Here is a 20,275-nt window from a genome sequence, read left to right as displayed (position 1 = left end):
TAGCAAACCTCGGCTCTGCCAGCAGAGTAGGCCCTGCCCCATCTCTCTCCTTCCCGAGTGTGCTGTAAGCCTGTGGAGTATGGCCACTCCAGGTAGAGGAAAACTGTCCTGAAAAACAAGTCCCCTCTGCCAGCCCTAATCCTGTCTGTTCACAGTAATCGTCACCACCAAGATCACCGCCCAAAACCCTGCTCTCTGGCCAGATGTCACTAAGTTCTTACTGGGACTCTCATCCCCTTTTGGGGCATTATCTTCAGGTCTCAGATGAGAGGGGGAAGTCCAAGCGTTACCTTATTCAGTCATCTGAGACTGACAGGCAGGTCTGATGCCCCACAAGTAAACTCTCTCTAAACAGGTGCTCCCCCCCAGAGCTGCTGTCACATACATGCCCACAGCTGTCCTGGATAGTTTTATGTCAACTTGTCACTGCTAGTCATCAGAAACGAGCGAATCTCAACTGAGAAAATGTCTGCAGAAGATCCAGCTCTAGGGCATTTTCTTAATTAGTGATGGAGAGGGGAGGGCTCAGCCCATCATGGGCGACATCATCCCTGGGCAGGTGGTCCTGGGTTCTGTACGAAAGCAGGCTGAGCAAAGCCATGAGAGCAATGCAGGAAGCAGCATTCCTTCACGGCCTCTGCATCGGCTCCTGTCCCCAGGTTCCTGCCCTGCTTGAATTCCTGCCCTCACTGCTTTTGGGGATGAACTGTTCTATGGAACTGTGAGCGAAATAAACCTTTTCCTCTCCCAAGTTGCTTTTGGTCATGGTGTTCCATCGCCATGGTAATAGAAACCTCCAGGCGACACCCAAGGGTCCCTTCAGCACGCAGGGACATGCACTGCACTGACCCTGCCAGCTATCACGCCTACCCAGTCCCTTCCCCCACCCTGCCCCCCACCAAAAGGAGCCAAAAGGTCTACGTACAGCTCCAAAGCTCACCATTGGCGATCGGCCATAGGCGGCGGCTGCGGCTGCTGCGGCGGCGCTCATCTGGGATGGGATGTTGTGTAGGCCAGCATAGGCGCTTGGGCTGGTGAGGGAGCCATTCATCTCGTGGTGGCTCATCATGGCAAAGGGTGCTGCATAGGAGCTGGTGAGGGAGATGGGTGTGCGCAGGGCCGAGGCTGTGAGGACGTGAACAAGGAGGTGGGGATCAGTGGGGAGGAGGCATCCGTGAGAGTGGGCTCACCCTTCTGATACAAAGCTGAGGCCACAACCCTCTACGTTCTGAAGCATCTACCCAACCAGACTCCTGACTTCAGAACCCGAGGTTGGGGTCATTTCTTTTCAGAGGGCAGCACAAGGCCCAGAGAAGAGAACCATTACAGAAGTGGACACAGGTCTAGGCTAACAACCTGTCAGATGCTCCTTCCACACACTTGGCCCAGCAGCGGCCTCAAAGACTCTGATATACCAATGTCAAAGAAAGACAAGACCACCAGGCAGAGCCCTGAGGCCCCAGCCTGGACACACTATGTTGCTGGCCATCTGTTTGGTTCCACCTGGCAAGGGACCATCCTCCCCTCGCCCATCAGATTGACCCGGGCCCCGTGGTGCCTACCCATTATACCTATCGGGTCCATGCCTGGAGGTTTGCCCGGCATTGACCGGAGCCCCGGGGTGGTGCTGGTGCCTGGAGTTGGGGCATCGTTCCTTGGCGTTGGTGTGTTGGACTTGAGCCCAGGTGTGGAAGATTTGTCATTCTGAGAAGGGAAGACACAGAGACCAAGAGACGCCATGAGGATTCCTTTCTCCCAAGAGCTGGGCAAAATGCCTAGCCCTGGTCCCACATGAAGCCAAGCATGAGTTGAACAGAAGTCCCTAGTTGGCAGGGACTGCGGTGAAGGTTCTAATTTAAAGATGAAGAAACCAAGGCTCTAAAACATTACTAGTGAGAGGCTCAGCCAGTGTGGGTTAATGATTCAAACACAGCCAATCCCAATAGCCATGTTCTTTCCACACCAACTCCCATCCTGCAAGCAGCACTACTGGAGCTCTAGCCTCTGTACGCCTGTGTCTCCCCTCCCCCACCTCGGTAAGGTGCCAGGGCAGACCCCACATACATGACCAAGGTCTTTGGTCTTGGAGGAAGGCGTGCTGCTGGAGGAAGCCACAGAGGCTGGGCTGGTGGGGGCGTCTTTCTTCAGACCTCGGGCTTTGTCCAGCCCATTTTCAGGAGGGGAGTGTGCTGGGCTCACCCGGGGTGTCGCTGGGTCCTGAAAGGACAAGTGTTACAGAGCTCTTAAGCTGCAAGCAGGTATCCCTGCCCTGTAACAGGAAGGCAGCAGGCAGGCACGGGTGGGAGGCTATTAGAAGAATGATCTACGATCTGGAGGCAGGGAGGAGTGACCTGCCCTGAGTCACATACAAGTCCAGGACACTAACCTATTAAACAGGGCCTTACTGGAGATTCTCTCCAGGAAAGCACATTCCCCAACCCCAGAGAGGAAGGACAGGGCCACCTAGACAACTATGGGAATCAAAGACGGCTGCTTCCTGAGACCTTTCAGCACCCACATACAAAGCCATTTACCCCCCTGCTTCCCTAATGCTCCATTGGATGGGGTGGTTTGGGACAAATCCATCCAGGGGCCTCCCTACAGCTGGGGCCTGCCCTTACCTCATTGGATACATCCACCACCAGGTCATCACTCTTGTCCCCATCGCTGTCCTATAAGCAAGAGAGAAGCCAGTAAGAGCCCATGCCAACCCTGATGTGCTCAAGCCTAACCCTGAACCCCAACAACTTCCCCAACCGAACCCCTAAGCCCATGCTGTTCTGCTCTGACTTCTATGAGTAGTGTTGGAATTCCTTCTCCCAGTTCCTTGTAGCACAGCCTCTGGTCCGGGGCTCTGACATGTCTAAGCAGTCTCATTAATATAGTCCTGAGCCTTCTAAAGCCCGAACCTCCTTCCTTCTCAGCTAGCATTCATTTTACAGTCATTCGTAAGGCAAGTCTCATCTTTACACCTCCATCACTCTGGAGCAGGGGACTGGCTTCGTTTTGCAGTGCACCAAGCTTTATGTAATATGGTCAGAGACGCAGGGCAGCCAGATGGTCCAAAGAGGGCTTGGTACTATCCCCCTCTAGACTCGGATCTCACCCCTGCTCAGTCTGGCAATGGAGGACACATAACCGTGCTCCCACTGGGATCTCACAGGTCAAGGTCATGCCATCAGGTTGTTACAAACTGAGTCTTGGTGACTGAATGCCTGGGGTGGACTGGGAAGACTGTGGGGTTCATACTGGAGTACACAAGGATGCTCCCTTGGTTCGTGGGTGCAGCAGAGAACTGTCTAGAAGAACCTTCAGCTCTCCCCAGAGTGCATGTTGGGACAATTTCCCAGTCCATTTCTCTCCCAGAGGCTCACTTGACCAGAGGATTATGTATGAACCTCCCTCTGGGCCCTCACACAACTACCAGTCTCTCAGACTCAGAACTGAACTACCAGAATCCGAGGCCAAAGCCAGCACCCAACCCTATCCATGAAGCCACTTGCCCACCCCTACATACGTATCGGCTCAGGCTGTCTTTCTCTTCTGCTTTCCGCTTCTTGGCTTCCATGCTGTAGTCTGCAGAGCCCCGGTGCTTCTCACTGGCCCGGAGGCTTTCTGAGGGTGACACAGAATTGTTCTGGAAGAAGAAGATCTTGGGGTCAAAACTCCATGCTGAATGCAATATTGCACACAGGCTGAGTCAACTAAGAGCAGATGGCAGAGGGCCAGAAGAAGGACGTGGACAGACACCTGTGTCTGCAGATCCGGTTCACAAAGGACGTTCCCAGGACACCTTGGGTCCCTGGGAACTTACCCCAATATCAATGTTTAAAAGCAAGGAACTGCTATTTCTGTTTCCTGGCCCGAGGCAAGGTCCCAAGAGGGTGAGGGGCACCCATCACTCAATTTATCAAAGCAAAGATGTGTCTTTTCAAGTCAGACCTGAACCACAGACAGGCACACATGTAGAACTGCCATTTTACATTTGGCAGTGAATGAGAAAAGGTGCTGGGCTGCAGATAAAGCCCTAAGCATAGATGAGCAACTCTGAGACATGCAACTCCTCCACTGCCAAGCTCTGGCAAACCGAAGAGCAGCCAGTGTCACGAGGGCACAAACCCTGCAAGGCCACTAAGCCTTCCCCTTGTAAAGACAGGGCTTCCCTTAGGGTGGGGACCGTGTCCCTAGAGAACAGGGTCCTGTGTATTTGCAAGATCAAGCTAAGGTTTCCAGCAGAGGAAGGAAAGGTTCCATGCTGGGGAGAGCATTGGGAGTTCTCAGTTCTTCCTCTGCTACAGAGAGAGGGAGAGGAATCCCTAGGGATGACAGGCCTGAGAAAGAGGAAGATCTGAGGCAGGTGAGTAGCAAGAAAGGCTGAAAGCAGGGTGTCCTGTGATTGTGCACAGGGAGGGGGAAACTCTGGCAAGGGCTGTCTGCAAACCCTGAAGGCCTAGTGCCCCTTCAGGACACTGTGAACTCAATGGCTCCCTCTAGCACATCCTACCACCGTTTGAATATGAAATGCACCACAGGTTAAGGGCTTAGAACACTTGGTTCCAGCTGATTGGGGGAGGGGAGGGTCTTGGAACCTTCTGGAAATGGGGTCTGGCTGGCAGACACAGAGCCACAGAGGATTACAGGCAGGCTCTGATACAGCCTGGCTTCTTCCTAACTGTGGCTATGATGTAACTAGTTACCTCACACTCCCCCTTCCTCCAAGCCACAATGTAACCGTAACGGACTGTACATTCTCAAACCATGAGCCAAAAAATCCTTCCTCCTTCCAGTTATTTTATCATAGGGATAAGAAAAGTACTGATAAACAACGACCCACGTTCAGACTGACTTTAATGTCAGGAGTGATAGAACGAATCAGAGGATCCTGGTCTAACTATATTGACATGAGTGGCCACAAGTCCACGCATGCTGAAGATGGACGCTGGAGTCGTGTGGAAACACAGCAAGATGAGGTGCTCACAAAGAAGGACATTGAAGGCGTTTAGGGTAATCCTTCTCATCTCCTTTCCCCACTTTATTATTTTATCCCCAATGCTGGCCCAGGGATGGGGTTCACTGGCAGGGAACGAGGTGGGGCAGCCAGCAGGTGGATGGGTTTGGGGGAATGGTGTGTGAGGGAGCCAGCCGCAGAACTTAATTTCCTTTCCTAAGCCGGTTTTCTGGGCATCCCTTCCCTGCCAAGTTTCTGCCTGAAGCAAATTAAAATGGCAGAGTTATCAAGCCTTGAAGAAAAAAAATGGAGGTTATAATGGAACTGCAGCTCAACCTTCCCCGCAGCCGGGCGAGCGGCGGCGATGCGCTCACAGCCGCAATTCAATTAGTTGCTGCAAGCACAGGCAGAAAAAAAAAATCACCGTCATTTCATTTCATTTCCTCAGACGGTGGCGGCCACCCCGTGCTAAGCAGAAATGCTTCCAGCCCCTCAGGCTGGCTGCCCCTGCGCAGGCGGGTGATGGAGAGGAGGGGGGGGACGGGGTGGCTGCTCGCGTTTCTCCTTGCGACCCAGTGCGAGAACAGGGAACTCTTTCTTCTCATGCAGTCAGGCTGAAAACCCTCGCCGCTACCGGAGAGTCATGTCAGGCATTTAGCGGCATCGATCCAGCCCGCCTCTGGTTGGCAGGCAGCCAAAGAACTAAGTATTTTTTATTGCTTCAGCTAGGCAAGGAAATATGAATGAAGCTGCCTCTAATTGGACTCCAGGCTAACCCCTCTGGGGCAGCTTCCAGCCTGTCCCCCTCCCTTCTCTGACACAGCCTTGTCCTTCCTGCCGGAGCCCTTGACTGTTGACAACCTGTTTTCCTAAGGCTGATTATGTCAATCTCCACCATCTAACAGCACCATGGCCCTGAGGATGCAGCTTTCACAGTACCTACTGCCTAGCCCCCACCGGTACCCACTCTGAGATGCCCAGCCCTTAGAGGTCATGGGAGTCATCCCTGTTCATTCTCCAGCCTGTGTTGAGTCAGCCTAGCTCGGATGCCAGGAGCATTATGGAGGGAAGGACTGCACACTTGGGGTCCCCCCCCCCCGAGTTTCTGGCAGAAAGCTTTCAGCAGGAGTGCAAAGCCAAAAGGGAATAGGTATGAAGAAGTGGGTGCTGGGCTTCCAATACCTACTTCCTGGGGAAGGCCCCCTGCTGACCATGTCCTGTTACAAGGGGTCTGCCTATCAGAGCTGAGAGGCTGTCTGGGCAGGGTGATTCCCATGCTGTGCGAGAGACTGGGGCTCCGAGGTGAAGACACAAGACCTCACAAGGCTGAGACTGGATCAGAGCTGGAGAGGGATGGAGGTTTGGGGCGGGGGTGGGAGAGACAACACAGATGGACACACCTATGCCAGCTACAAAGGCAAACTGCCTCTCCAAAAACATGCCACTGTTTAAGGATCAACAGCAAAGCAATCAAGATGGATTTCAGCTTTAATCATTCCTTTCTTCTGTGCCTAGCCATTCCTGAGCCCAAGGGGGGAAGGGCGGGGCGGGCGGGCGGGGGTGTGGATTTCTGAGCAGGCAGGCAGGGCAAGACAACTAAGGGGAGGTAAGAAAACAGTCTGGATGGTGGAGGCAGGGACTGGAAAGGAAGGCGGGTCAGGCAGAGGAAGCTTCCAGAGGAGGCTGCTGCCTGGATGGCTAGTTAAAGGCCTGACATTCCAAGTCCTACTTAACATGAGGTAATAAGGAAAGCCACCCTAGCAGATTAAGATGGTCCCGGATACAAGCCCAGCGATGAGGAATAAAATAGCTCTGCTAATCGCTGGGGGATTCTTTTTTTTTTTATCCAGACTCCTCTGTGCTTATTCAGAGGGCTTATTCACTTGAAACAGAACCTCGGAGCCTCAGTGTGATCAGAAAGATTTACAGCAAATCTCTGAGCTGGCAGACACGCAGGCGGGCGGCCTGGCCTTAATACCTGCTTGCTAGCACTTTCTTAAACTGAGTAAAAGTGCAGAGCAGGGAGAAACCTCGGGCATTTGAAGAAAGGAGGGTTTGGGATTATGCTAGAAGCAGGCATTCAACGTGCAGGGTTATGAACCGTCAACCTAGGCAGCATCAGGGAGAGTTTGGAGTCCTGGGCTCAGGCCAATGGCTCCAAAAAGCCCCTGGGAAGATGTAAGACTGTGGGCTAACGGCTTCAGCTGACCATGTCAAGGGGGACTTAGAGATCACTAATTAAAGCTCACGCAACAGAGGACAGTAACTCCTACATTATGACAGACAGGAACTACCCCTAGTACTGGATATGGGCAGAGACACTGTCACCCACACATCAGCCCTGAAGCTAGGTCTTCCAGCCGTGGGCACACATAGACAAACGAAACATAAAAACCCCAGCTTCCACCCACAGAGCAGAACGGGAAACTGGGGTTAGCTGTGGGTAGCACAGGCTACTTGCCAGGCCTGTAGTTCTAGGAACAAACCTCTAGGCAGGCCCACCCTCCTCCTGTACCCACCCTACACCAAGGGCACCCTCACTTACCGTGCTGGACTCTCTCTCTGTGAGGCAGGAAAGCCAGGGCAGGAGGAGGGTCAGGACCCCAAGGAAAAAGAAGGGGGAGAAAACAAGGTAAAAGGTCACTCTCAGCTTTGCTGACCTTTGCGATTCACTAAAGCCACCTCACTGGTTAACCTGACTCTAGTTCCCTGGGTACAATGAAGGCAGGTCCCTTATATATCATCCCAATGGCCTCCTCCCACCAGTGCCCAGCATGACCTGGAATCCAGGCCACTAGCCTGCTTCCTGGTGTGTCAAAAGAGCCTTGGCTCACCGTACTTTCTGAAATCACAAGCGAAAGCTGGGAGCTGGGAAGGTTAATGCTTTTTTAAAACAAACAAACAAACAAACAAACCCCATGCAATTTGGAAATGACTTCTACGGTTTTGCTTTCTTAACGCCATTCTCTGTTTCTTTGCTAAAAAGCCCCCAGAAGCTTAGGCCTCTGTCACACTGGCCCAGCTAAGTAGCAGCTCTCACTGTCCTCTCCTCTGTCAAGAAGGGACAAATTAGTTGGCCTCCGCCTCGGCTCCTAGGATACAGCTCGGAGTAGGGCTTGGACGGTGTCCTTCCCGAAACTCCCTGGGAGCTTGGAAGATGTTGACTATGTGGACCAGTAAAAACCTAAAAGCCAACCGAATGAATGCACAAGTTGGCAGCTTTACTAAGCGGCTGCATGGGGCCAGGTCCTTGTTCCCTCTGATATCCTTCTGAGACCCAACAGTGCTATTCAGATGGCAGGAGCAAGAGCTCTGATTCCTCATCCCTCTAGTCCCTCCAGTTACTCCTCTGCTGGAGTATTCCTGAGACCCTGCACAGAGATGGTCCACTAACTAGTCTGAGAGGGTCTGCAAGATCCTGGGCTGACCCTGAACTCACTACACAGATAAGAATTACCATAACCTTTCCCTCTTTTTGCCTCCAGCTCCCAGTTGCTGGGCTTACTGGAATGCACTACCACCCCTGGTTTAGATGGTGCCAAGGCATGAACTCAGGGTTCGGGCATGCTTGGCAAACACTCTCACCAACTGAGCAACACCCCCAGCAGCGCTACCTCTTGGAAGGTTTCCCAATGGCGAGATACAGGGATTCAGGAAGACAGCAACACAAGGCTACAACAAGGCCCCAACTCAAGCTCTTTTAAGAACGACCCCCGATGCAATCATGAACGCACCCTGAAGGACTTGCAGGGCTGGCCCAAGAATAGGCAGGATGCCATTGGGAATACAGGGGCTGTTGCAGATAAACAGACTGTTCCCCTGGTAAGTCACTGGGGGTCTAAATCAGCATTCCCATGCACTAAGGACTCAACCAATGGCTCCAAGTCTTAGCTAACACCAGACTAGGTGACAGTACTGGCTACGTCCTTTACGGTGTGTCCTCCAGCTCCAGCCCACCCTACCCAGCTCAGCCCACCCAGATCCACACCTCTGTGATCCAGTTCATGGTGGTTCTTCTCATCCTTCACTGCCAAGTGGGCTTGGCTTCCCAGGGCACCAAGTGCCAGCAACCCAGAGCTGCTTCCTGTCACTGGGGGAATCCCAGGAGGTTGAAGGCCTGACGGGTGGGGTGGCAGCTGGACCGGGGGACCATGTGTGGCATGGGAGAGGTGCTGTGCCTGGAGTTGCTGCTGCTGCAATAAAGTTGGTGGTGAGCGATTACAGGTTGGAGAGGGCAGAGGATGGGTCAACTCTGCCCTTCCCCTCGCTCCTCCACTGGGAAGCGATAGGGGAAAACATCCCCCCCAAACGTCCCCCCTCAGTCACATGCTCATCTTGCTCAACAAAATCTGTTAATGGACTGCAGCGTAGAAGATTTATGTCTTCAAGCGTCATCCCCCAGCTCCAGTTTCAGGACAGAGTTTCCCATGCCTGTTTCCAATCGCAAGATAAATAATGCATGCATTTAAAACCCACACGGTCACCAGGGCTTCCTTTCAATGGAGAGGAACCCATTTTTAAGCTCAAAGCTCATGCGTACATGCCTTTAACATCAGCAGCCAGAGCCTCCCACCCAAACCTGGAACCTGGGGAAAGCCTCCCTGACTGGGCTTCTAAGCTGAAGTCTGGCTGGTGGAGTCGGGACAGGGTAGAGTCTGGCAGGGCAGAGAAGTCCCAGGGCTGGTGGAATCAAAGCTGATGTCCTTGGCCATCAGAGTAGAGAGAACAAAGAACCAGGAAGAGCTGAGCCTTTGGAACCAGATGGGCCAGGATCCTGGTCTTGATTCTGACACTATCTGCATGCCTGGGACAAGGACTTCCAAATACCCTAAGCCTCAAATTTCCTCATCTGCATAAGGGGGGCAGCACCCACTGCAGGGGACTACAGTAAGGTAATGTGGCTTGGGCATGCAGCCACCACTCAACAGGCTTCATGACAGCCACTGGCATTTCCACAGGGTTCTCACAGGGATCTCCCACTGTCCTAATAACCTCAGTACTCCCAGCCACACAAAGTAACATCCATTCTCCCTTCCCTCCCCACCCATAACCCAGGACCCTGCGGCCTGACACCTCTTCCCATGGCCACCCTCAAGGGTCCCCACCTTTTTCTGCTCCAGTGCCCACGTTCCTAGCTCAGAGGCTGCCATGCTTCCCCAGCAGCCAAGACAGAATGCCCTCTTATTCATAAGTCTGCCAACACTGGCATCATAGGGCAGGTTACGTGGTATCAGCTATTTCTCAGGGACGGTATTTCTTGGGACTGGTTGGGGCATTGGGTATGCTTGTCCCAATCCACGCACATGTTTTTCCTGGACTAGCCCAAGAGAAAGGGACCAATACCATCTGTATGTGCATATAAATTCCTGGACACATCCAAATAAAACCTGAGTCACCAGTCACTGTGCCCATTTTACAGGCAGCAGAGTGACAGAGAGGCACTGCAATGGTCAGTCCAAGCCCCATTGCTCTAAATGGGATTTGGACTCTTATCTGTCAACCACTAGCATCACCTACAGTGTTCAAAGCGAGAGGAAGAGGTGAGTGATGTCGTAAGCCAAGAAAGGATGGCCATGGGCTGATGGAGCTTGTGTCTGTGCCCCAAACAGCAGCTCTCAAAGTCCACAGGACCTGGGGAGTCCCTACAGATATCTGGTCAAGCATTAAAAAGCTTCCCACATTCCCCTCAATGAACTGAGCTGCAGATCTTTGACCTAGCTGCTCTCCCACCACGTGAAGGCTGTTCTGGCGGTCTTAGCAGAGGCTCCATCTCTTAGCTCTATACGTAAAAGGTTGGCATGCACGGCATTGGCCTGGACCAAAGAGGACCTGAAATGACCTCACTGCTAGGTACCCTTGCCAGCTTTTGGTGGCCACGGGTCTTAGTGATATGACTGCAGTTCTGCCTGTGTCGCAGCACACCTGAGCTAAGGGAGCTCTCAGAGCAAAGCCACAGGACCTCCAGTCCTCTCAGCTAAGATTGGACTCCTCTCAGATGGGAGATAACCACAGCTCCCCCATTTTCTCATTTAAAGAAAATGAATTTTTAAACATCTTCTTACAAAAATAACACAGGCTCATTGTAAGAATTTAAAAAAAAAAAGTTTTAAGTTTTGTTCTTTTTAAGTTCCCCCATTCTTTCCACCTCGTAGGACGCCAGCTGTCAGTCTATCAACAATCTAGCTTTTCAGATCTACAATTTTTCCGTGCAATTCTCCACAAATGAGCGCTTGTTGTCCACACTGTTATATGACCCGGTTTAAAAGGTGTTCTGAAGGGGGATGGGGGGACGGTGCGCCACTTTCCTTTTGAATGACTATTAGTATTCCATGGCATGGTTGGACAATACAGCTTTATCCAGACATTTTGTTACAAAGAATCTCCACTGGGGCCCTGTTGGTTTTAAACTCCATGCTGGGAAGCCCTTTAAAGTCTGTGGGTGATAATTACTTAATAAAAGCCCAGAAAGTAAGGACTTGGGTACTTAATCTGCACTGCACAGAGGAACTGGTAAGCCAAGATGCTTTAAGGAGACAAAAGCACTCGTGGAGGGTGTTGCTGCCTGCAGACATGTGAGACTGTGTGTGGGTCTCCTCTCCCACCCTGCCCACTCAGTCCAGTCCAAACAGATTCCCTTCCCACTCTTCTGGTCAGAAGGAAATTTCCTTTCCCATTTTCAGGAACTCAGACCCTGGATGTAGGCAGAGCTGCTGGGGGTGGGGGACTTCCAGCTTCATCCTTTATCCAGCCTTAACGTCTCTGGACAAGTCACCTGATCTCTCTGGGCCCATGTCCTTGTCGGCAAAATGGACAGCAAAGTGAAGCCCACCGTTGGGCTGCACAGAACTCACATTATTCCGTGTAAAAGCAAAGTCCGAGTGCAAGCAAGCTCAGCTAATGGGTATAATCATCGCACCAGATGCAGGAAGACAGAACCGTCGTGTTATCCATCCAGCACCTCCGACAAGCCCGGGCATATCCCTCTGCCCACACATAGTGAGTGAATTGCTGGAGAAGGTTAGAGCAGAGAAATGGAGGAACGAGGCAGCAGAGAGCTCGATCCAAAGGTGGCCACGCAGCCCTGGAGGCCCAGTTGGCTAGAGGAAGTTGGAGCATCAGTGTCAACGGTGTAGACAGGTGTCCTGCTTTCCCCAAATATCCACTAGGAAATCCACAGCAGAAACTTGTGACAACAGCAGTGGCAGCTACTCAACCAACGTGGCTGTCACAGAGCTCCTCGGCCTCAGGGTCTCGGCAAGGAGCTTCCGTGCAAATGGCCATTTCTCATCTTCAAGCAGAGAGGCTGGCTCTGCACAGCCAGAAAACACTGCTCTGGTCTCCTTGGGGTGGTCTGAGGGTACCATGGGGGCCAGCCCGGAAGACTGCAGACAGACTCAAGCGGTAAATTCTTCCACAAGGTGAGAACGGATGCAACTGGATGCCAGTGCCCTTTGGATGGAGGAGGTTCTGCCAGCAGTGGTCTTGGTGGCAATACAGAGTGAATGAAGCCAAGTGCTCCCCTGGATGGGGCCAGGAGCAGCTGGCGCTGATGTGATTCACAGGTACGTAGGCGCATGGCCTGTGTCACCTGCTTCAGCATGCAAGGGGGATGCAGCCACTCTCGGGCTGCATTTCTGTTCTCTGTAGCATGTCCTCTGGTGGCTTCAGAGAGCAAGGTACTCAAATGGTTTAGTCTAAGTGGGAGGGTCACACTGCTTTCAACTGGAAGCTTTCTCAATGGCAGAAAAATGTCTTAAATGTCACAAATGTCACGGTCTGAGGCCACCTGCCTCCAGCTTTTACTGTTCCTCCTAATACTGGCTCTTCTCCATGTGTGAGAAGAAAGTAAGACAGTGATTCTCTCCCTCCTGGCCTTAACCCCCAGAGGACTGAGAAACCCAGAACCAAGCACACTCCTGAACATCCACTTCTCCATCCTTGACCATTTCATGACCAAACACAAACACATCATGCCCCCGTGGTGGTTTCTGTGCCCTCCATCCCTGAGTGCCTAGTGCCCATGGTCTGAGATCGGCAGGCATGGCTGACAACAGAGGCTGATGGGAGAGCTTGCTCGAGGAGCATGTGTTAACCGGATTACACACCTCACGCTTCATGACTCTGCTGGCTGATTAGATGCTTCGGTCCTGAGGTTCGTAATTTGGGTTAAACTTAGGGAAGTTGTCTAACTGCTTCAATTCTAGAGTCAAACAGACCACCAGCTGCACCAGAGGAAGTGGACAGAGTCCTGGTAAGGCAGAGGGTAACTCGACCTCCAAGTCTTTCACACGGCCCAGTAGGCTCCCTTGCAGCATTGGCCTCTGGGTTTGGCAGCAGCTTTTGGAGTTCACAACGATCTTTGCTATCCCTGCTTCAGAGATGGGACAGTGTCAGGGGCCAAGTAACTACACTACACAACAGAAACCTGAGCCAGGATCCCAGCTCAGTAATCCCCTGAGGTGAACTCAGTCTCTGGGCCAAAGAAACAGACACTAAGGCAGAACATCTCCGCCATTCTATCCCTTCTAAAATTCTACCACCCAACTCCTGTTCAGCCATCCATCCTACTTGCTCGCCTCCAGGCAGAAGACAGGAAGACCTAAGAGAGCTTCACAGATCTTTGCACAGTCGGGGACAAGCTACAACTCCAACTACCTCCTCCCTTCCCTTCTTCCCTCTTCAGAAAACACCAAGTCAGCACTACACATGCCACCCACTAAATAATTCTCCAGGCAACCCAGACCACAAAGCCAAGAGCCCACCACTTCCTAGGCCACCACACAACCCTGCCTATGCAAAACCAAGTTCTGGAACGGGACTCCATCTCTAGGCCTACCTTACTCACCCAAAGGGACATGAGTTCCCTAAGGACCAACTGGGAGCTGGGGGAGAGGGGTGGCCAGCCCAGGTCCCTTCACCTGTCCTTCCTTTCTGCTCTCCCACAAGATCTCAACCCTGTGGCATGCTCTGGCTCCAGCCACGCTCCTCATGTTGCTGGCAGCCCAGCTAAATGGAGACCCCAGACTCCGACCCCTGTCAGGAGGCCACGACCAGCCAACTGGAGCAGGTGTGCCACGAGAAACCTTTCTATCCGAGGAAATCAGGACGGGGGTACTGCCCCCGCCTGTGCCCTTATCTCAGCAGGGTGGCTCCCCTCTGGCCTCCATAAGAAAAGGAACAAGCCCCTCACTGGAGGGCAGTGAAGCACAGCTCCCCAGTCCGGGTGTGCCCCAGCTGTCGGCAATTCCTGCCCTGTGAGGCTCTGTCAGGCGCGGCGATTAGACGGCTGCCTGCCTAATGACAGGACGACAGCCGCATTCACTCAGAGCCTGAGAAGCAATTACCTTGAAAATGGGGGTCACAGGCCCCACTCGTGTGCTTTAATTGAATTCCAATATCTGCCTAGGGCCGCCTTGACCTAACTTGTAGCTTCCTAAACGCTACTTAAAGGAGCTGGAGCCAATCCAGCTACGCTGCTTCCCAATTTCATTTTTTCTTAAAAATAAAAGAAAGAAAAAAGTATTTTCATATGTAGGCTTTAATTCCAAAGAGTAAGAGATGGGGCCAGACTGTACCCCCTTTAGTTGGTGGGAGAACTTGCCCAGTAGACCTTAAGGAGAGGTCTGGAAGGGAACGCAGGAGACCGAAGAGCTTCTGAGAAAGACTTCTGAAAACAATCCGGGGCTTAGGTCCCGCTCCTAACCCCCTGAACCACCACTGCAGGACACGGGCCAGCTCAGGGATGCTCTCAGGGGGGTCCGACTGCTAAATCTCTGTGAAATAACCAGACTAAACCGGTTCTCAGCCAGAGGCCACCTGCCCGTAGATCTAGGCAACCCCTGGAGAGGTTCTGAGAGCAGGTGTGTCTGTGCAGGGTACGCTATTCTACAGCACCCAGTAGGTCCGAAGCAAGGCTGCTGCTGAATACCTAAAACTGCACAGGGCCACAAAGACTTATCCGGTCCCACACACCCATGCCTCACCCCTGTTCTCAGGAAACCCTAATAAACTCAGTGAAAGGGGGACTTGGGGGAAGAAGGGATTCAGAAGGAGTAGGAAGATCTAAGTGGACAGCGAGGGGGGAGGGGAGGCAGTGAGGTGGTTCAGGACATGAAATACTTCTTGCCAAGCCGGACAACTTGAGTTTGATTATGGGGCCCAGCATGGCAGAAGGAGAGAACCGGCTCTTGGGTATCACCCTTTTGCAGCACATACACGTACTGTGGCGTGTAGGACCACACACCATTTCAACAAAAAATGTAAAACAAGACTCTTTCAGAAGAGGGTAGTGGGGGTGGGGCTGAATCGGATCAAACTACACTGTACGTATAAAATATTCAGAAAGCAAATTTTAAGAAATATTTCTTAACGAGAACCCTGAGCTGGATGATCACAGGAGATACTTGAAGCTTTAAAATACCATGGTTTTCCCTCCCTAGGGTGTGACCTCCCACCACCAAGCTTCTTGCCCTTCCCACACACAGTGGGCAGGGTTTACTCTCCCCTCAACACCAAGAATCAATGGAGGCTTAAGCCCTGCCACCTTCAGGAGCTGCCATAGGAACTAACACTAGAAGGAACCCCTCAAACTGCCTTTACGGGTAACCATACCCCGACAGTCCTGAGGGTCTGTACCCATGGATACCCTTGTCACATCCACAGCTAGGAAGGCTTAGAAAGGTGAACTAGCCCACCTCTCCTTTCTCTTCCCTGAGGGCCCTCCAGAACAGCACTATGGGATGTGTGCTCCTGTGTTAGGGATAAGGTGGGGCTTCTAGAAGGTTCCATCCAGGTATATAACTGAAACTCACAAGGACGTACGTGTGAAGAGTGCTCAGCCATGCAGCCCAGCGCATGGAGCAGCAAGACCCCAACCCCAATACTGTCACAGCACGGTGCACATCAATCAACAGCAGAGATGGTTCTGACCCCAGGAGGCCAAAGAAGGGCAGCCTGAGTGGGGGTGGGAGGAGAGGAGGCAGCAGTGAGGAGCTGATCCTTCTGGAAGCTAGGGGCACCAGATGTGGACGCTAATAAAGTTACAGGTGGACTCAAGGTGTGTCTGGCACTTTAGTTTGGGGACCAGGAGACAATGTGGTAAAGCCCCTGTGTAAAGAGCCCCAATGAATCCAAGCCCTCAGTTGCCTAGGGATGCCACGGGCCCTGGGGCTGCCATTCTTTGAGAGCACCTAAGGTCAGAGTTCATCTCTGGTCATGGTAAATGAGAGGAATAAAAGGGCTATACACACGGTGAGAGGCAGATTGGGGAGTCCACGTACCCCGATGATGGCGTTCAGCTCCGTCATGGTGACCTGCTTGGCGCGTTCCACAGCCTGCGCCACTTGTTGCTGATGCTGTTGGGAAATGAAGTGTGATCAAGGCGTGGCCACCCTCGATTGCCCTCCAACATGGGGTACCTGGAGCTTCTTAGGAACCTTCCCCAGAGAAGATGGAAAGACCCCGATCGATAGGCCCAAGGCTTGGGGATGAGGGTAATTAATGAAGCCACGTTCTCCATCAGTCTTTAAATGAGCACGTACTACTTTCTAAGGAAAGCAGAGATAGTACCCGAGACTGGCCCGTGGCCTCCTCGCATACAGGAAAACCGTTGCTCTGTGCAGTAATCAGTGTTACACACTGGGGTGACTCTTTTCTAGGCATTACTGTAATCACATAGGACACCATGTTCCAGGACACGCAGCTATAGTGGACAGTGGTGAATTAAACAGAACATGTAGGCTTTAGATTTAAAAGGCTGAGAAGAAACATATATCTACGGTTACCAAAAGAGCTAAGAGTCTAGCTAGAAAGAGAGAGTGAGAACGACCAAAGAAATTCTAACACAGTCTCAGGTCTTCCGAATCAATGATGTGTTGGTGTGGACTCAAAATTGTAGCAGACACTCCAGCCTGTGTGGAAAGGCCACGGGAAACCTTTGTGCTTTCCACTTAATCTTGCCTGACAAACCTAAATTTGCTCTTGAAAAACTAAGTCTGTTATTAAAAATTAAGTTTTATACACTCCCAGAAGCTGTGAAGTAGCACAGGCCATACCTAATTCCTTAGATGTAGTCAGACCCAGGTTACTATCTCAGATCCAGAACTCCAGCAGGGAACTCAGATGGTCCTACCTACCTCGGGCAATGAACGGAGGGTCCTGGCCCTGCTTGTGCTGGGGTGGGGTCAGACAGGACAGAAACAGGGACCAGAGGTCTGCAAGTACCTCTGAAATCTCTTGGGAGATACGCAAATGCTCCAGAGTCCAGACTCCATTTCCAGGGTATGGGGGCTATCTCCCAAGGGGTGCTTAAAAACTTACAGGCATATCAGGCCTTTGGAGAAGATACATAGCACCTGGGGAGCACCACCCCACACAGGGTATGACCTTTGGCACCAACCAACCAGCCTTACTTGAACCGTTGGCTATAAGACTAAACTCTGGAAAGCTGAGGCCAGTCCATGTAAGACCACGGGTCTCGTCACTGTTGCAGATGATGAGACCCTCCTCGGGTGTGGCAGAGGATCATTCTCCCTTTGGAAAAGGAGCACATGATGCCTGTGATGTGAGCTCTGCCCCCAGGGTCAGCGGAGAAGGCTTGTTAATCCTACCAGCTGGATCAGTATAACAGGTAGTGAGGGGCTGGGGCTTCAGGAACCAGGGCCACACTGGGCTGCCCTAGGCAGAAAGGGAAAGAGACAAAGGAAGGCCTTACCTCCTGTGACAAAAAAGGCATGATCTGGGCTAGAATCGTGTTCAGTCTCTTCGCGATCTCTGTCTGCAAAGGAAAAGAGACCACAAATCAAGTCACTGAAATGCTGAGACAGACAGTCTCAGTACCCCACTACCACGACCACTGCAGCCCCCTACCATGGGCTTCCTGATCATGTATTAGAAAGTTCCCATTTCATAGGGGAGGTGGCCTATGTGAGACTCAGGTCAACAGCTGACATCCTCTAGAAAGAATCCTTACTGTATCCAAACAACCATTCCATATTCCAGAAAACCCGTGACAAACTGAAATCCAGTGTGCAGAGAGAACTGAGCTACCCAGTGATGCTCCAAACTAGAGGTCAAAGGCAAGAGAGCCCCAGGGCACCAAGGCGTGAAGGGCTCTTCCAGGGCCAGCCTCTTACGCAGTGGTATGTGACTCCCTCGTGCTCTACTCTGACCATCTCTTCTAACCCCTGCAGTATGGTAAGTCTTCAATCCCGAGCCCAGTCTAAGAATGGAATGCAGTGGTTTCCTACATCCTCTTAATCTCTGAGCCATCTCTCCAGCCCCTCCCTACACCCTCATACAAGCTGGTCCCAGAGTATCAGCTCACTTCTCTGCCCGCCCCAGCTTCCCAGCCAAGCCCATGTTTAAAATACCAAGAATTTCCAGTGGGACCATGTGTGACTGACTCAGATCCCAGATCAAGAGTGCTGCTAAATGGTTAACTGAGCCCAGAAGGGAGGCTGACAGACAACTCTTGGAATTGGCTTTCTTATCTTGTCTGAACCCTGAGCAGCCAGGACGAAGGTCTCAGAACAGCCTTCAAAGCCTCCATCAGCACTAGGCAATCTTTCTGACAAAACCATGACAACAGCCTTTTAAAAACCTGTGATCATCCTCATGTCAGATGATTCTGCATGCGAAATCTAGTGTGCCTCAGATAAAAACAACGCCCTCTGAAGTCTCACCAACAGAGGCTGGCCTTGGGGAATTCCTGGGGCCAGCACCTCTTCCTAGTCTAAGAGTCTAGAGGCCACTGGGCACTAAAGAGAATGTCTCCCTTTTATGGCGAGAACAGGCCCTGACAGGAGCCGGAAGGGCTTTTAGCCTGTGCCCTGTGGGGCCAGATGATACAACCCAGAGAACCTGCCCAGCTCTTGGGTGGGGACAGGGCCATGAGAGGACAGCTGGATCTCCTCAGAAACAGGGCCAGTGTTGCCCAGCAGGCACTGCTCTGGGCTTTTGTAGCAGAACAGTTCTTTACTGTGAAGGACTGTCCCTCAAACTCCAGACCATCTGCATCAGTATGGTCCCCGATTTCAAAGCTCTCTGGGAGTAGGGCAGGTAACGTTCAGGCTAAGAGCTGGTGAGACTCACATTTGCACAACTGTGGCAGACAGCAACAAAAATGACACACGTCAAGATTTCTCAACTTCTCTGGTCACAAATTGTTTGTTCCGTTGGGCTGTTCTCTGTATTACAAGACTCTTAACCACAGCGACTCTGGCCCTTTTCAGGGATGTCGGCCATTCTTGCTCTAAGTAAGGGTTCTTAGAGGATCGCTTTGTATAGTCTAAGTTAGCCTATGTAAGCAGGAAGAGGTAAGTGTACCCCTCCAGAACAGGACCCTTCTCACTTGTTCACAGACAATGAATAGGGAAGGGGGACGAAATACAGGAGTAAGAGTTGTACTCAGCCAGAGTGCTGAAATCAGCCTGCATCTCACGATGAGTGGCAGAGAACAAGTAGCTAAGAACAGGACCCATAAAGAGCCAAACACCGACGCTTCATCAGCCCAGCTGCTGAGGAAGACCCTGGCCCAGGCACTCTTGCCTCCATCAATCAGAGTAGCAACGACTGGAAAAACAGTGCATGCTGAATAGATACCTGGCCAAAGAATAACAGTACTAGTAGCCATTCTTTTTCTTGCCTGTGTGGTGCATGTATGCTGCCTGTACACTTATGTGTGCATATGTATGTGGAGCCCAGAGGCTGACATCTTGTGCCTCTCTCTCTTACCTTCCATCTGATTTTCTGAGACGGAACCTGTTAGTAAATCTGGAGCTCACCACTTCAGCTAGACTGACAGCCAGTGAGCTCCTAGGATCCTCCTGACTCTGCAAACCCCAGTCCCCAGTCCTGTGCAGATTCCCACTGTCATACCAGGCTTTTTCACAGGCACTGGGGTTCTGAACACAGGCCCTCATGCTTACACAGCAAGGGTATTAGTGCCTGGGCCATCTCCTCGGTTCTACTGTGTCTGTGCCATGTAGACGTAGACACCATGCTGCAGTACGTCTACGGCCACGATTCCCTACGTGGGTAACATCTGTGGAAGGGACTGTGCTGGGGAAAGTGTTGACAGTCAGCTGGAAGGGAGGTGGGCTGGGCAATGGCTTAGGCCCTTTAAACATGGTGAATGTCTATGCCAAGACAGGTCAAGCACAAGCCAGCTCGCTGGGTCTCTCATTGACCCATCAATTCCCCACACACAGTCAGGAAGGCGGAGGCAGACTCTGATCCCTGCCAGCCATTTGACCTACTACAGCTCTCAAGGGCTTCAGACTGAGCTTACATCCTCTAACTAATCAGGTTAAGGGTCAGGATCTTGGT

General features: G+C 52.0%; 1 protein-coding gene across 6 annotated transcripts in view; it reads right to left on the bottom strand.

Annotated features, from left to right (window-relative positions):
• Nucleotides 1-20,275, bottom strand: part of Tle3 (TLE family member 3, transcriptional corepressor) — a 45,373-nt gene that overhangs the window by 7,225 nt on the left and 17,873 nt on the right. The window contains exons 5-13 of one of the 6 annotated variants that reach the window (XM_032909408.1): nucleotides 17,661-17,723; nucleotides 16,228-16,302; nucleotides 8,937-9,141; nucleotides 7,494-7,510; nucleotides 3,518-3,637; nucleotides 2,622-2,672; nucleotides 2,065-2,217; nucleotides 1,572-1,704; nucleotides 941-1,125 (exon numbers count right to left, since the gene is read on the bottom strand). In XM_032909408.1, coding sequence (XP_032765299.1) covers nucleotides 941-1,125; nucleotides 1,572-1,704; nucleotides 2,065-2,217; nucleotides 2,622-2,672; nucleotides 3,518-3,637; nucleotides 7,494-7,510; nucleotides 8,937-9,141; nucleotides 16,228-16,302; nucleotides 17,661-17,723 — 1,002 coding nt within the window. Of the gene's footprint in view, nucleotides 1-925; nucleotides 1,126-1,562; nucleotides 1,705-2,064; nucleotides 2,218-2,621; nucleotides 2,673-3,517; nucleotides 3,638-7,493; nucleotides 7,511-8,936; nucleotides 9,142-16,197; nucleotides 16,303-17,660; nucleotides 17,724-20,275 lie in introns of all 6 variants that reach the window. The other 5 variants (XM_032909409.1, XM_032909410.1, XM_032909412.1 and 2 more) reach the window with 5 other exon arrangements.

The sequence above is a fragment of the Rattus rattus genome, chromosome 8, assembly GCF_011064425.1.
Source record: "Rattus rattus isolate New Zealand chromosome 8, Rrattus_CSIRO_v1, whole genome shotgun sequence".
NCBI classification, from domain to species: Eukaryota; Metazoa; Chordata; class Mammalia; order Rodentia; family Muridae; genus Rattus; species Rattus rattus.
This window is presented reverse-complemented; position numbering and strand designations above follow the sequence as displayed.